Source organism: Ahaetulla prasina, chromosome 3 (assembly GCF_028640845.1).
Source record: "Ahaetulla prasina isolate Xishuangbanna chromosome 3, ASM2864084v1, whole genome shotgun sequence".
In the NCBI taxonomy this organism is placed as follows: domain Eukaryota; kingdom Metazoa; phylum Chordata; class Lepidosauria; order Squamata; family Colubridae; genus Ahaetulla; species Ahaetulla prasina.
Window position 1 is genome coordinate 141,372,397 of NC_080541.1, and position 16,986 is coordinate 141,389,382.

Genomic DNA, 16,986 nt, shown 5'->3' on the forward strand with positions numbered 1-16,986 from the left:
ATAAAAAACACATTTTAAAAAAGAAACAGCGGCCAAATAAGTCACTACATCAAATTCAATATATAACTTCCAAAGAAGATCTCCACTACTGCCTGACCTCCAAGCATATCTTGAGGACTTCCCTAAAGGCCGGTTGGGTTGAGGCCAACCTAAACTCCGGGGGAATGATGTTCTGAAGAGCGGTTGCCACAGCAGAAAATGCTTCTTTCTGGGTCACATCAGATGACACTCCTTCATAGACGGGACGTGTAACAATGATATTCCTTCTTTCCTTTAACTTTGTTCTGAAACCTCTATCCTCTGGCAACTGTGAGATTGAATCAAATTGGCAGCCAGTGGACCATCTCGCTAATCTGAGTTACATTCCATTTGGCCTCTATAAAAATATGTCAAATTATGTTGGCTTTCCCCAAATCATAGTTGTGTTAGTGACTAAGTGAGAAGCTATATCTAATGCTGGATCTAGTAAAACTAATTAGTTATCTCTTGTGACTCATATCAGTTAAGCAATAGATCTACAGGGGTAATTTTGGAAACTGTAGACTATTGCAGTTCACTGCGGCCTTAGACAGTGATGCTTCATAATGCATAAGCTGGATCAGGCATGTATAATCTTTTCTGAACATAGCTACCCTTGGTGTTTGAATGACATGCTACAGACAGGGCTGAGCCAAAAACTTAATTGGAATGTAATTAGATTTTAATTATCTAAATACAGTTAATGTGATTGCTTATCATGCATTTAAATTTTTCTTTTTACAATCAGGATACAGTATCACCAGCAACTTTGGAAGAGTCTTGAAGCTCTTTCAAAGTTGCTGGCCATGGCCACTGAGGAGTACTAGATTATTTATACTTTGTCTTTTTCCGATTTTGTTTTATATGTTCAAAGATACGGAGAGTGGATTACAAAGCTACAGATAGCTACATCTAAATGACCTTGGGGAGGGAGGAATTAAGCAGGGTCAGATCTGGTTAATTTTATTAGGGAAATCCCAGGGCTTTAAACTGGACTGTTTTTTCTTTTAAGGTTTGGATGGAGGAGTGAGAGGGAATGACAAGGTAGTATGGGTATGGAAGAAATTTAACAAAGGGTCAGTGACTGTGTGACTTCCTATAGGGTACAGTTAAACAAGTGAACTATAAATATTTTAAAAAATGACTGAAATGCTGGAGGCGCTTTGAAATTGATCAATTTTGTCAGAGATGAATGTCTGCCAGTTGGGTGGCATTCATGCTCTACCAGATCTTCAAGATACTAGTGGATCATTCAATTATTTCAGATAGCCCATTGACCATGAAGGAGAAACATCTATCTTTAATACAGAAGTCTACGCAATACATCCTTAGCTTTACCACCCTCTGTTCCACACACCACATACACAAGATCAGAAGGACACACGGAACAGCAGGACTTGACTTAGTTAACACCATTCTGGTATAGCCCTAAACAAATATTTTGCACCTGACATAATCAAACAGCTGGACAATAAATTCAGTGGTGCTTTGCCAGCAATTCTTCCTGTTCCCCACTCCCAACATAATTCCAGGCCAAATTGCCCTTCTGAGGAAACACAAACTAGTTATTTTGTTTATGTATAAGCACACAAAATAAATTTATTCAGTGGCAATTGTCTATAGTACTATGGACCAGAAAAAATCTGCTCCAAATGCACACAGTATTTCACTGTATTCATGAATGTTTGTATTCATTAGGCAAGTAATGGATCATTTTTCTAATGCCAGACATCTTTAATAATAAGCAAGTGTCCTGAACTATTTCCAGATCAGTATGCATTAAGGACATCCCCCTAAACCGTCTTCATTCTCATTTGCCTGACATTAGCTTCAAAAGAGTGGCTTTTTTTTTATTTCTATAGGTTGCCCATTTCTGAACACAGAATACAACCGGCATACTAGAGAATATAACTGATTGCCACAAATTGTGTTAAATACGGAGTGAAAAAATTAATGGAGGAAATATTACTTAAATTATAGTCATCTAAAAAGGCAAATGCAAATAATCTAAATAATCTGGATGGAAAACAGTTGTATAAAGGAGAACTCAAAAACCATAATCTTCAGTTCTGGCAACAAAATCATGATCAATACCTTTAATCAGTAAGGGAAACTAACAGCATTAGCCATACTAATCCTTTACAGACTTCTGAATGTTAAACTGAATCATAAACACTGGATATCAATATAGAAACGTTATACTGTAATATTTTCCCATTCACGTATACAAGATTTTCCTAAAGACAAGGTAGTAAATTGGAAATACATTGAGTAGGACCTTTAGATTCAGTTATCTTTTCAATAATATATCCTTGACATATCTTTGAAACCAGATGTAGATTAAGGATTATGGCTAAATGAACAAGAAGAAAAATAATCTATGCATGTGATATTTCCTTTTGAGAATCTCTAGCTATCACTAGAAATACTTAATCACTTTCCATTTCATAGATGAAAAATATGCAAAAGAGACTGAGGAGTAAGAGGAAATGTTCTTGGCATTCTATTAGGAATGATGAAACTTCTCCTGAAGGAATTTATAGGGTATGAATTATGCAGAATTGATGGAATAAGCTGTATGTGATCTAAGGCATGTCCACATATTAAAAAAAAAATGCAAGCAGAATTTGTATCTGGGTGTTTAGTGGCCACCATGTGCTAGTTATACAAGCACATGAAAATATTACACCCAGAACCTGAAACCTAACGATGCTGTATGAGCCTTTGAAAAATTAAGCATCGAAGTTGGTTCTTCTGATGCTCTTCCTTGTGACAGTCAAATAGCCACTCATATCTAAGTAGATCCCAAAGGGACAGGAATGGCAGATGGGATCAGTTGCCTCTCTTCTGTATTCTCGTCTGAGGGAAATGCATGCAGGAATTTTCCTTCTCTAGTTGGAGAATAAAATACAGATCTGCTATGTGCTTTGAGACTTAAGTTGGCACTTAAACTGATCCCAAAGCTCAGACACAGCCCCTGTGAATGCCTGCCAACTATCTCCACTGCTGCAGGAAATGTATTTGGCAATCAGGTCACTTCACATCCCAAATTATATCCCTAATGGACAGAGGCAGTGGAGACATTTGTCTTACTGACAATCCTTGACTATAAAAATAGTGGCGAGAGGCACTTATTAGAAACTGTAAAGGTGCATTATCAGTAAATGCCAGAACACATTCATAGTTTCTAATGTTTGCAGTTCATCTCAGAAAGTGATAGTTTTGTTGTACATTACTTCTGGAAACACTAGAGACACCAGTTTAGCAGTCTTCTAGAAGAACTGAGACATCATTGTCATCCTTAGTCTGACCAGCTCTCTCCTCCGTGGCATTTCCTCAATACATTCACAGTAATTCAAAAAGGCAGGCTATTTCAGGTAAAGGCAAATCTATTTCATTTGCTTATAATTTATTTATTATTCATTCATTATTTAAAAATTATAAGGCTGCCCAACTCACTCCCAGTCTCTCCAGTGACTTAGAGAAATAAGACCACAATACAAAGGCCAGAAATCCCCAACCTCCCTGGCGACAACACTAAAACCAATCAATTGACGGGGTCTCCAGGCCCGTAGGAAAAACCATCCCTTCAGGGCTTTTTGAAAGAGTGTCAAAGTGGGGTCAATCTTATTTTTGCTGGGATGATGTTCCACAGGCAGGGAGGCCTGAAAAGTCATCGCCATCCGAAGCATCCTCATGCACTGTGAATCTGTTGGAGATCTCCATTTTGCACTCTGAATTCATGGAGACCTAACCCTAATCCTAAATACATCTGCCCCCCAATGAGATTTTCCCATGTATTTTACTACAAAATGTAGATAAGGCAGGTTCAAAAAGTTACCACACTCCTAAGCATACCAGTGAACTCCGAATCCATTGGCAATGTCCATTTTGCTCTCTGAATTCTAGACCTAATTTTAACCCTAAGTGGATTTGTTCTCCAAGGGGATTTTCCAAGGTATTTTAGCAAGAAATGTAGTTAAGGCAGGCTAGTCATCACCCAGGTGCTCCAAATCCATTGGCGATGTTCATTTTCCTCTCAGAATTCATCGAGACCTAACTCTAACCTAAGTGGATTTGACCCCAATGATATTTTCCAAGATATTTTCATTAAACTTCAGACTGTTATTTTCTAACCTACCACAAATAGTTTTGAACTTTATTTCTGCATTTTAGACAAGTTTGTTTGTTTGTTTTTAACCATTTAGTCCTATCTGCCTTTATGACTTTATAGGCAAGTGCTTTCCATGCTACCCTGTCAAGTACAACTTCTTTTAGTTGTTTTATTTTAGGCAATTAGCTATCCCTATTTATGTCATCTCAGATTTACTCAGCATTCCTTTCAGCTTTTCATCCAAGTTTTTATAAAAAATATTGAAGGCCATAGGACTAAATATTGAATCTTGTGATGCCTCACTAATTCTTCCCTGCAGTTATTGATCACGGTTACCCTGTGGTAAGATGGCGGCTGATAAATGTAATAAATAAATTGCAATTTTTCTAGTCCGGTTTTTAAGCTGGCTATCTAACCAGTTCATTGCCACACTGTCCAGCCCATATTTTAATTAACTTAGTAATCAGTCTCTAATGACATATCTTGTCAATTTCTTTCTGAAGTCAAGATTTATTGATGGAACTATTCTGGAGATTCAGAGACTGTTTCTTCTGTGAGACCATGTAAAAGAATGTCTTGTATGTCTCTAGTTTTTCATTATTATTTTCTTTCGCTGGGTTTGTTCCTCTGAGTCGTTTCCTTGTGCTGTCAGACCCTGTTGACTCCTTTGTTGCTTTAATGAAGCTTATTCCTCCCTTATGTGCTGAACTGTGACTGCTACAGCCTCTTTCTTTTACAACCAAACATCAGTACAAACTCAGACCTGGTAGAAAGATGTATCAGATGGCTGTCAGACAGGGACCCAAACACACCATAATCACAAGAAGCCTGTCCACATCCATTCATCAGGTTCACGGGTTAGCTAAGCACATAGTGTCAACTTAGACAGTACGCCAAAGGTGATTGTCCTATGAGCTTGCTCCATGAAAACTGACCCTCTAATAAGGCCTTTTTAAAGGATTTTCCTTTAGGTTTGCTGTATCGATTTTTGCAGTTGGCTTTCTAATGTGATGCTAACGATCATAATTTTTCATAGACACAGATGCATTGTTCTGTTCCCTTTTGAAATATGCAACATTATTCAAAATGCAGAAAAAGACTTTGGAAAAATACTAAGCCAAAGAGAATAAAAATCTGAGATAAGAAAAAGAGAATAACGATAGGTCAAATTAGTTTAAATTAACATTCTTAACTTATTCACTTTTTCATTCATGTAGTTGATTTTCATTTTCATTCATTTTATGTAACTAACCCGTATCAGTGAACTTCTTTGATACAAGTTATATCAGTGGTTCCCAAACTTTTTCAGTCCACCACTGCCTTGGTGCTACAAACTCATCCTCAATGCCCCTCACCCCCACCGGCCACCCACCGGCTACCCCATCCAAGCACCTCGATAGCCACGTGGCCGCCGACCGTGGCCTACCCCCGTCTGAGTGCCTCACTATGGCTGGCGGCTGCGTGGCCAGTGAGGTGCTTGGATGGGGTAGCCAGCGGCCGCCATCAGCCTTCCATCGACCCAGCAGGACTGTCCTGCGGCTGCCTCCCACCCACATGGTGCCAGTTTACCCTACCCCTTCCGGTCACTGGGGGAGATGCATGGCATGATTTTTCTCCGCCCCGGAACACTGGCTGGCCCGGCTGCAGCCAATGCTCTGCGTCGTAATGGGCTCCAGGAGAAGAAGGAGGGACGCCATCTGCCCCATTGTGAAGCTCAGTAAGAGCAGCCAGAGCTGGCTGCAGGCGCAGTTGGGTGGGCGCATGCGCAATGGGGCGCAGGTCTAAGGTTCCGCATCCAGGCTGAGGGGCGACCCGATGGTGCGGTAGGTACGCTGTGAGGCCAATAAATAGCGGTGGGGAAGGGAGGGGCAAGGGCGGGCGAGGCAGCAAGGCTGCAAGAGGCCCACCTTCAGCACTCCTCTGCCACCCCCCTTGCCTCTTATCACCCCCCTAAGTCATCCCACTGCCCCCCAGGGTGCGATACCGTCCACTTTGGGAACCACTGGGTTATACATTTTTGCAATCAGTCAACATTTGATTAGCACTCATTTATTTTGGATATATTTCTTCTTGTTTTGCAACACATACTTTTCCAGAATCCCACTCCCACTGCCTTCAAATTGCGTCTCTTATTTCTTTGGATGTGCACAGCTTTTATTTCCATAACAAAATAGGCAGAATGCTTCTTTGAAAAAAACAATTATTCCGTGAAGCAGATCATATATAACTATGATGGCGAGCCTATGGCCCGTGTGGCAGAGGTGGCACGCAGAGCCCTCTCTGTGGGCACGCGCACTGTCACCAACTGCTCTTCTGGTTTCCGGTGTGCACATGCGTGCCAGCCGGCTGGTCTTTGCAGGTGCCAGAACACAGGAAAACAGCCAAAAAAAGGGCCAAAAAACAAGCATGAGCACACCAGCCAGCTGGTCTTCGGCATGCTCTGGAGTATGCAAAGACCAGCTGGCTAGTGTGCATGCGGGTGCCAGAAACCTGAAGACCAGCTAGCCAGCGCACATGTGCACCGGCCAGCTGGTCTTTGGGGTTCTGGTGCTCCGGCGCATGCACATGCATTCCGGTTTGGGCACTTGGTGCCAAAAAGATTCGCTATCACTGATCTATAACTATTCTACATTTCTACCCACATTTGGATGTATTAAAATTGTTCCATTCATTTCCCCCCCATTTTAAATTAATATTCTACCAACATATCCTAATATTTTTCTTTGCTCTAGTTTTTTTTTTTTTTACCATTTAGATATATTTCTGCAAATCTTTTAAGTTCTCAGTCAATAGCACGGAGTCATATACCTGTGCATAATCAAAGAGATCCCCAAGCAGCAGGCTTCTAATATCACCACAATAATTTTGTATTCATTTTCCCGTAAATATGTTAAACAACTAAGGGAATAACATACATATTTGCCTTACTTCATGCTCATTCTGAACCATTTAATAATATAATGTAACAACATAACATAATATAGTATAATATGACATTATAAATAATAGTATCTAATAGTATTCGATTGGTTTTCACATGCTTTACTCCATAAACAGCTAGTATCACATTCAGCAACCTACTTTCAACTTCATATTTATGCAAACATTACATTATTTAAACCTATTCACTTTAGTGTGTTCTTTATGCAATCAGGTTTCTTTCCTGCATTCACACATTTCTCAGTCTGCCCTGCTAGACGGCAAAACTGGTCTCTCATGTTATCACAAATATTCTTATGTATTTTCCACAAATGCATTAAATAACCATGGGGGCAACAAACAGCTTTGTCTTCCTCTTGTTCAACCTTGAACCATGTACTTAGCATTTCATTGTTCTATGCATACTTTACTCGCGTTGTATATTGCTCTAGTTATATTCAACAAACAGGCCAGCGTATTTGTTCAAAATATTCCATTATTTCCACTTGGTGGTATGTGTTCCCTAAATTAACGCACACAAGAGGTCTTTGTTGTTGTTGTTGTTGTTTTGAGATATGAAGATTTTGTGACACAGGAGTAAAAGAGCAAAAATATTGCTATGTGCCTGGTTCCCAACCTTGATTAGGCCTCACACAGTTCCTGAAGTAGCCAAGATTGTGCTACATAAGGGACTGAGTCACAGTTGGGATTTCAGTGGCATATAGAAGTCTGTACTCCAGTAAGTATGCTGAACCTGGGCAAAGAAATATTTGAAATAAAATAAAATAAAATAAAATAACAATGTCAGACCTGGAAGCCATCTTTTACATTTGGGCCTTCAGGCCTGCCATATTTTCTATTGTGGGAAAATGGGAGGAAGTATTGTACAGAATGTGGGTGATAGATAGTTAAAATAACATTCTTTTCTCCTAGAGTCAACGCCACCTTCCCCAGCAGCTGCGTTGAGGTGACTGGGAGGCATCTCCCTTTTTGGATGGTGTTTGATTGGATCGTGTGATGGACATGTGGGTGCTGGGCAGGGACTTGAACTTTCTTTTGGGTGAGGAAAACCTGGAAACTTTCAGATTCGGGTTTTCCCAGATGTGCCAATATGACATCTCTAATAAAGTGGAACTTTGAGGAAACTCAAGCCTCGGAATCTTCTTACGTTGGGGGTATTACTTGGAACCTTGACAAATAAAAATCAAAACAGACGTTCCTATTGTTGATCCCCCTTATTCCTCTTTCCAACTTAAAATGACAAATGGGTGGCACCTTTTGGATTTGGGATTGAACTCCACATATTTTGAAAGGTTGCATGCAGATTATTGTTGTTGTTGTTGTTGTTACATTTCTTATGCTGCCCACATCACTTTACAAAATGACTGGGCAGTTGTGCAACTCGGTTTAAGCACCCTAATGCTAAGCCCAAGAGAGAAATGCAAATCTATTACCTAAACAGAACTTTATTTAGGAAACCAGAATCATTAGATTTAAAGAAAAGCTGAAAAACTGAACCAGGAGCCATGTTGGACTTTATTCTGCCGTCATCACAGTCACTGTCATACCTTTACTTAAAGCTTACACAGCATGCAATTAGTCCGCTTAACTTCTCAGAATCTGTAGCTGAAATTGCACACTTATTAATAGCTGAGTCTGGTCTCTTTCTCTATCTATCCTACCTCATTTGGGATCTCAAAGGGCAAGGATGTAAGGCCAGCATGCTGGAAGTTTCTCTGTTTCTGCATTGCTTCACTGGATGCCATTTGAAGGGAAACTTTTAGAACAAACTCATCTCAGGGCTCCTTCTCTGGAAAAGAATGAGAAGATACGCACACTTCCATGACATTTGCTTCCTGCCTGCATCATTTTTAATCTTCAAGGTCTATTTAGTTCCAACTTATTTCCTACCTATTTGGTTTGGCAATGAATGGGATGTTTTAAGGCAAGTTATTGGAGCATTTATCTCATTGTAAGCAAGGGAAAATGGCTGATTGAGATGGACTGTTCAGTTTGGTTTAGTGGTTAAGGCGCCATCCTAGAAACCAGGGGACTGTGAGTTCTAGTCCTGCCTTAGGCATGAAAGCCTAAAAATAATGAGGTATAAGCAAATGAAAAAATAATGGCAACCTATACCTTGCTTAAAAAAATATGCAGCAAATTTCCAAGAACACATCCATTTATGTTTCAGGATTATGCCATATTTATAAACATTTTTAAGTTCATTGTCTCATGATTTCACATTCATCTGCAATATAAAGCAAGACCTCTGTATTTATGTCAAGTTATTCATTTGAAAAGTAGTTTAATGCATTTTAAACATGCCTTTTAAACAATAATTATACACACACGCGCACACACATGCAGTACATGCAGAAGATTTAAAAACTAATTGGTAATAAATTACAATTGGCACATTAGCCCTATTTTTCTTCAATTTGTATGGAAATTCTTAAACATCCAATTTGAATGTAGTGAGAAGTGCTGTCAGAAATGAATCCCGGACTTGATTCTAATTGTATATATTTCTCACTGCTAAATAAATCCAATTAAGCTGAATATTTTATTCCCTTTGAATAGAATTTGTCAAATATGTGGAGTAAATAAGAGAAAAGCAATAATGTAAAGCAGAATGGGGAAATATTTGTTTAATTATTTTATTCAATTTCTATAACTACCCAGTTCAATCCAATTGATTCTGGGCAGCAAACAATATCACACAATAATTTAAATTAAAATAGAAAAACAGGAGAATATTGCCTTATTTAACGCCCAAAGCAGGCAACTTCATGCCAACCCATTGCTCGCCAAGGCCTTTTCACATTTCACTAGTCACACATTATTAAGATTAACAAGAAGCATAACATTCCCTTAAAAGAAGATTCAAAAATCCAGATCTCTGGAGTGTAGTTAATTTGAGAGATCTCAGATGAAGACAGAAATCAATTCAATTTTTAATGCTGCATTCTGTTCTTACGTTTCTACAACTGAAAAGCTTGTGTTATGTTTTTGTTTATATCCAATAGGTTGGCTGTGTTTCTGATAGGCATAACTCTGTTTTCCAGCTGCTTGCCTAGAGTTCATCTCACTTTAGCTATATATCTCTTACAAGTGACAGACTATAAGACTTTGGGAAACAGTCTTATAGTCTTATACGCAAGAGTGGGAAAGTCAGTTGAAGGACAGTAAATTTACACTGAATATTAATTTAACAAAAATTAAATAGCATCCAGTGTTTTATTGTTGGTATTCTACTCCAGTTCTCTTAGCTAATTGCAAATTCATTATCCAAAAATTGTTGGAACTGTAATGATAGAATAGAATAGAATAGAATAGAATAGAATAGAATAGAATAGGGGAGGGGAGGGGAGGGGAGGGGAGGGGAGGGGAGGAGAGGTAAATAACTTTATTGGCCAAATGTGTCTAGACATACAGGGAATTTGTCTCTGGTTCATAAGCTCTCAGTTTACATGCAAACAACGAAGTACAATAATTATAAGATATCAGTAGGAGAAGGTAGTAGAAAAGATAAGAAGGATAACAGATTAGCTTTCATTTGGAGGCAAGGTTGTAAAGACCAACAATTTTGGAAAAACGGTTTCTTCAAAATGCAACAATCTTAAAAGATTAATTCCCATTTCAAACTGAACTATTTTAACTGAAATTTACAAAAATCATATACAGGTAGTCCTCTATTTAGAACCGTAACAGAGACTGCCCACTACACTTGTAAATCATGAGGGCCACAAAGAGGGTCACCCACATGACCAACCTGGTTTTGCAACAGTCATTAAGCAAACATGGTGGTTATCTAGTGAATGCTGTGATCGTCAAACAATGCTGTGGTTGTGAAATTGTAGGGCATTTTTGCCCAAAACAGAAAGTAACAGGCAGTTTTCAGCAAAAACATCATTAATCTTGGTCACATGACCATGGGACATTGCAAATGACCATAAATGGAAGCCAGTTGCTGAGGGTCCAAAATATAATCATATGACTGAACAGAGCTTCAGAATAAGGTCCTAAGTAACTTTTGCGTGGTCCGCTGTAATTTCAAATGGTCGCTAAGCAGGTGATTATAACTGGAAGACTATACCTCTATTCCCTCAGAAGATAATGTATATAGAATTTGCTTTATATATACTAACTGTTGAAAGGATATTATATGCTGTCTCCTGGAAAGATTATTTGATCCATTCATTGGGAGAAACACTAAATGGTGGGATATTTTCTGTATTTAGTATAGTGTCTTGAAAGTAAATCTGCTATAGAATGCAATTGAAACTAGAAACCATTCCTTCATTCCACACCCAAAATTTATGTTTCAGTGTGCATAGCATCCATTTTTCAATTTTACAGCATATCTAAATTAGAACAGACTTTTTAATAAGATAAATTGAATTTAATGTGGCACATCATCTTATTCCATGATTTATAATGTGTTGACCATGGTTCTTGATATTCATATTTGGCTTACAGCTTAATAGCCATTTCTAATCTTTTAAAACGAATTAGGATATTCATGATTAAATAATGGTGTAATAGAAAACCATAATCTTAATACTTTGAAAATCCTGTTTATTCATTTCTGTTTATCCTTTTTTTGTCTTTTTGTATCTATTTATATATCTTCTTTAAAGTATCCAATTAAAGAAAAAAAGACGAAAAAATAAGATTGCTATACAAGCCTTCCACTTGGAAAACCCGTACATTCGGGTGTGATAAAACCACACAATAGCATAAACCTACATTTTCTTTTCTTTCTTTAAAATATTTATATGCTGTCTAAGTAAGGATGCTCAGGGTTTTCAACAGCAAGGCAAAACCACTATGCATGATTAAATTGCAATAAACAAGGCAACACATTACCAAGTTTCAGTACAATAGGAAAGGACCAACAGCCCTTGTACAGCAAGATCCCTAGCAATACATCACACCACAGGCATCTTGGAAAAACAGCATTTTACATGCATTTAGTTTGCCTATAAACAATCAAAAGGAGCAAATAACGTAGGCAGGAGCAGCCTTTGGTGACTGACAGCTAAATTCAGCACAGGAAAGGCAAAGGCCTGGGGTTGGTGGGATGAGGGAATGACCTCAAAGGTCAGGATTATGTGATCAAGGGTATCATCAGAGGGGAGTCAAAAAAATACAAGATGGCAGCTGCAGTTCCATGATCAGAGCTCCCCTCTTTTTACACGTAATTCCTCTTTAAAAAAAAAAAAAAACTCTTCCCCTCCTGCTCCATGCCTCTTTGCATAACATGTAGAAGCAGAGCAACAGAAGACTTTAGGTCAGAATTCCCCAACACTTCCATATTGGCGGACTGGTGGAAGGGAGGAGAGGGGATGGATCCGCATGAGTGGCGGGCAAGCGGGCACACACAGCTCCAATTGCGCAAGTGGCAGGCAACTACATTATATTATTATTAATTCTAATAATAATACACATATTTATGTCAAATTATAGTCTTTCATTTCAATATATTATTTTTATGCCAATCAATTCTAATAATAATACAAACATTTATGTTAAATTATAATCTTCCATTATTTGCTTATTCAATTTATAATCCTTCATTATTTGATTATTCAATATTTCAATATGTTATTTAAATGTCGATCACCATATTCTACATGTCATACATTTTAATACAAATAAAATATTATAATCACATTTGTTACATTTGGCAAGCATGCACATATTCATGTTGGATTATAATCTTTGATTATTTGGTTACTCAATAGTTCAATCTATTTTTTTTATGCCAGTTACCATATTATTTTAACACATTTGATAAAACCATCATTCAAATTCTGATTTCCCCTCTTTTTATTACTTCTCATTATTTAAAAATGTGTATTTTATTAATCCCCTTCCCTCTAGTTTCCATCCCTGTTCTAACTTTTGGTTATGCCACTACTATATTAAAATATATTCCCTTTCTAGCCATCGTCTCTTACCCGCTTCAAAGCTTTAATTGTTCATTTCTTAGCTTCTAAAAACTGATTTCTTAATCCATCCACACTTCAACCAGGAAGATGGAAGCAGTAAGCATATGTCGTGATTTCTTTTTTCTTTTCTTTTTTTCAGCCTGCGGCAAATTGATGAAAATCACTGGTCCTATTACAGTCAAGACATCTGGAACCCGGTTTGGAGCTTGGATGACAGATCCATTAGCATCCGAGAAAAACAACAGAGTAGGTGGCTTATATTCTCTCGTGCTGGGAGCCGTGAAGGAATTCTGGTTGATTTGTTATCCCTGAAATTCTAAATAGAATGAATGGCAGTATGAAAGTGTTTTAAATAAACAGGCAAATAAGCTTGTCTTAAACTTTAATGTCTGCTATACTTAAAGTTTATTCTGACTGGCAATGATTCCCCAAAGGCGCAGGCAAATGCTAGTTACAGAGATCCATTTGACTGGAGATGAACTAGGACCATCTGCATGCAAAGCATGCTTTGTACATCTAATCTCGTTTTCCTTCCCGGTGCAGCTTGATTGCCAGAGAAAAATAAATCTTTTTCGGTATCTGTAAGTCTCGCAAATGGGGTGCAGTTTTCGCATCCGTAATCATCATGCCAAATGAAAATGGAAATCTTGATTGAGGGGGACAGATGAGAGGGGCTCCTTATTTTAACTTTGGAATGCTAAAATAGGATCTGCAGGAAAACATTGCAATATATTCTCACCTTCTCATCAGAGTGGACCTGTTCAGTAGAAGAGCCAGTCATGGCCTCCTCCACAATGCATAATGAATTCAATCAGTCCACCTCTCCTTCTGTCTCTTCATTTTTTCGTTCCAGCTGACATTTATGGACATCCTGTGATGTTCAGTCCTTACTACCTCATTTTCAGCAAGGAGAACTTACACTAGCATTTTACTTTTTTTTTTTACTCCTCTAAACCTTAGAATTCCTGCAAATGTTTATGGATGGATAAATGGTGGGATGGGTGAATTGTTTATTTATTTGTTTGTTTGTTTGTTTGTTTGTTTACATTTTACATTTCTGAACCGCTCATCACCCTCAAAGAGGGACACTGGATAGTATACAATACAGCCTAAAAATAAGAAACAGCATCAAAAAATTAAAATGTTAAAGTTAAAGTTAAAATTTTAGAATTAAAATTTTAAAAGGTATAAAATTACATATATGTGTGTGTATATCCCATATATGTGTATGTGTGTGTGTGTAATAGAGTAGAGTAGAGTAGAGTAGAGTAGAATAGAATAGAATAGAATAGAATAGAATAGAATAGAATAGAATAGAATAGAATAGAATAAATATATAAATATAATGGAAATGGGTTGATCACATAGCACGAAGGACTGATGGCAGGTGGACCAAGGCAGTCATAGAATGGATTGATAAAAAAGCATCCACAAAACAGACCTAAGACAAGATGGATCGATGACATCAGCAAGTATTGGGGGCCTAATTGGCAAAAGAAAGCTCAGGAATTGGTTGAAAACATGCGGAAAAGGACTTCATCCTGCACTAGATAGACAATAACTAAGATGATGATGATGATGATGATGATGATGATGATGATGATGATATGTACATATAATTCTACTTCTTTGGGCACTCATCATCCAATTTCACTATGGAAGGGAGGGTTTCTTCCAGTTCAACCTGTTTATTTAAAACACTGTGCCTACCATTATTGCTACTAAACAGCTAAATGGCTTGTTTTTGTGTAAGGTATCTTCTTGGTATGTTTACATAACACAGAGAGAGAAATTTACAACTTTCACATTATTTAAACAAGAGGGCAGGCTTACTACAAAATGAATAAAGCAAATCGAGTTGTAGCCTAGACAATGTTGCAGCATTAAAATCCTGAATGTTAACCCTTTGTTTTCTTATTTATGGAAGGGCAAATCTACTTTTTTTTGCAACCCTTCTTGAATAATGTTTGGTAACTTTTTGCATCCCTTCCTTTAACATATGGCTTTCTTTTGCTACTGGAAAGTAAGTCAAAATATGGGTGGCAGGGAGATGGGTAATATATATATTTAAAAGTAGTGTGTTGATTTGATTTTCCAAAGCACGTGTTTTCTTCTCACTTTCAGGTCTGGTATATGGACAGTTACACCAACAACAAAATTGTCCGTGAATACAAATCCATAGCAGATTTTGTCAGTGGTGCAGAGTCCAGGACATACAATCTCCCTTTCAAATGGGCAGGAACTAATCATGTCGTCTACAACGGGTCTCTCTATTTCAACAAATATCAAAGCAACATCATCATCAAGTATAGTTTTGATACTGGGCAGGTGCTTGCTCAGCGTAGCCTGGAGTATGCTGGCTTTCACAACGTCTATCCCTACACCTGGGGTGGCTTCTCTGATATAGATCTGATGGCCGACGAGATAGGTTTGTGGGCTGTCTACGCAACCAATCAGAACGCGGGCAACATTGTCATCAGTCAGCTGAATCCGGATACCTTAGAAGTGATGAAAACCTGGAGCACCGGGTACCCCAAGCGAAGTGCTGGGGAGTCTTTCATGATCTGTGGCACCTTGTACGTCACCAATTCCCACTTAACCGGAGCCAAGGTCTATTATTCGTACTCAACAAAAACCTCCACATATGAATACACAGACATACCTTTTCACAATCAGTATTTCCATATATCAATGCTTGACTACAATGCCAGAGATAGAGCTCTCTATGCCTGGAATAATGGGCACCAAGTCCTATTCAACGTCACTCTTTTCCACATTATTAAAACAGAAGATGACACATAGGTGTCAACATGACTTTTGGCCAACAAGAAAGAGTGTCATTGAACTCAAAAGCATCCAGCTGGGTTTCTTTTCAATTCTTTTTTTTTTTCTCAGTAAAAATGAATAGAGGAGGATTTTTTTCTACAATGTAATGTATTCCGAATATGGCAAAGTCTTTCTTTTAAAAATGACCTAGTTCATCATACAGGTATCTTTCTAAACAGTATACAAAGCCTGCTGTGACTTTGTCATGGAAAGTATTAAATGCTTATTTCAGTGGGAAAGACATTGTTTTAAGAAAAACAAACAAAATTAATGATCTGCCTTATATTAGAATCAGAGACTAACGGTGGTGTAAAACTGCATGAATGTCTTTTTCTACCATCATCATTTTTTAAAAAAATATATAAATTGCTCAACGTTAAAAGTATATTTGGGCAATCATCTAAGAGGAAAATTGAGAAGAATTCTTTGGGGCAAGGGTGTGAATTTTTAAAAGCAGTGTTCCAAAATTAACCTGTTATGGATTGGATTACTTTAAAGGTAGAAAAAGTAAAAAATCCCATTGGCTATTACACAATTTCAGATGCGGTGCTGTACAGTCTGTTTTTAATCTCTTGCAAGCAGTTTCTCAATGATCTGTATTTATACCATTGTGTCCGCCATTGTGTACCTGTATCTCTTCACTTCTGTGAAAGTTAATTATTTTTTATAAAATACAATTGAAATTTAATCATAAAACCTGATTATGGCCCGTTCTTTTAATGCAGCAGTTCAGAGAATGCAGTCTTCACTTTCAAAATCAAAATCTTTGATTGTGCCTTGTGCCAGTTATGGTCCTAGCATTTTCCAAAGCTAACTTGACTCTAAGAACTGATTATTAAGGTTTCTTGCCTGGTATGTCAACAATATTAGTGCCCAAGCTGCTATGAAAGTTTTTATAAATTCTGGGCTAGCCTGGCACAATTAGTTTTATATCTAATTCAGACAGGGTGTTGCTTGTGGGCATCCAGTGCCACTCTCAATTGCTACTATGAGTAGCATTTCATTTTAAAATGCCTGTTTCATGTGTCATAAAAGGGTATTGACCTGCCGGCATTTCCTATGGGATATGGCACCAACTTTCAAAAATATTCACACCCAATTTAAGTGTGAAGTCATTTGGTTGAACATAACAACAGGATGTTTCTGGAAGGGAAA

At 37.8% G+C, this 16,986-nt stretch overlaps 1 protein-coding gene across 1 annotated transcript in view; it reads left to right on the plus strand.

Annotated features, from left to right (window-relative positions):
• Positions 1-16,444, plus strand: part of OLFM3 (olfactomedin 3) — a 208,956-nt gene extending 192,512 nt beyond the window's left edge. Inside the window, exons 5-6 of the mRNA XM_058178506.1 lie at positions 13,145-13,251; positions 15,130-16,444. Of these exons, the coding sequence (XP_058034489.1) occupies positions 13,145-13,251; positions 15,130-15,807 (785 nt within the window). The 3' untranslated portion in view covers positions 15,808-16,444. The remainder of the gene's footprint in view (positions 1-13,144; positions 13,252-15,129) is intronic.
• Positions 16,445-16,986: the final 542 nt, after the last annotated feature.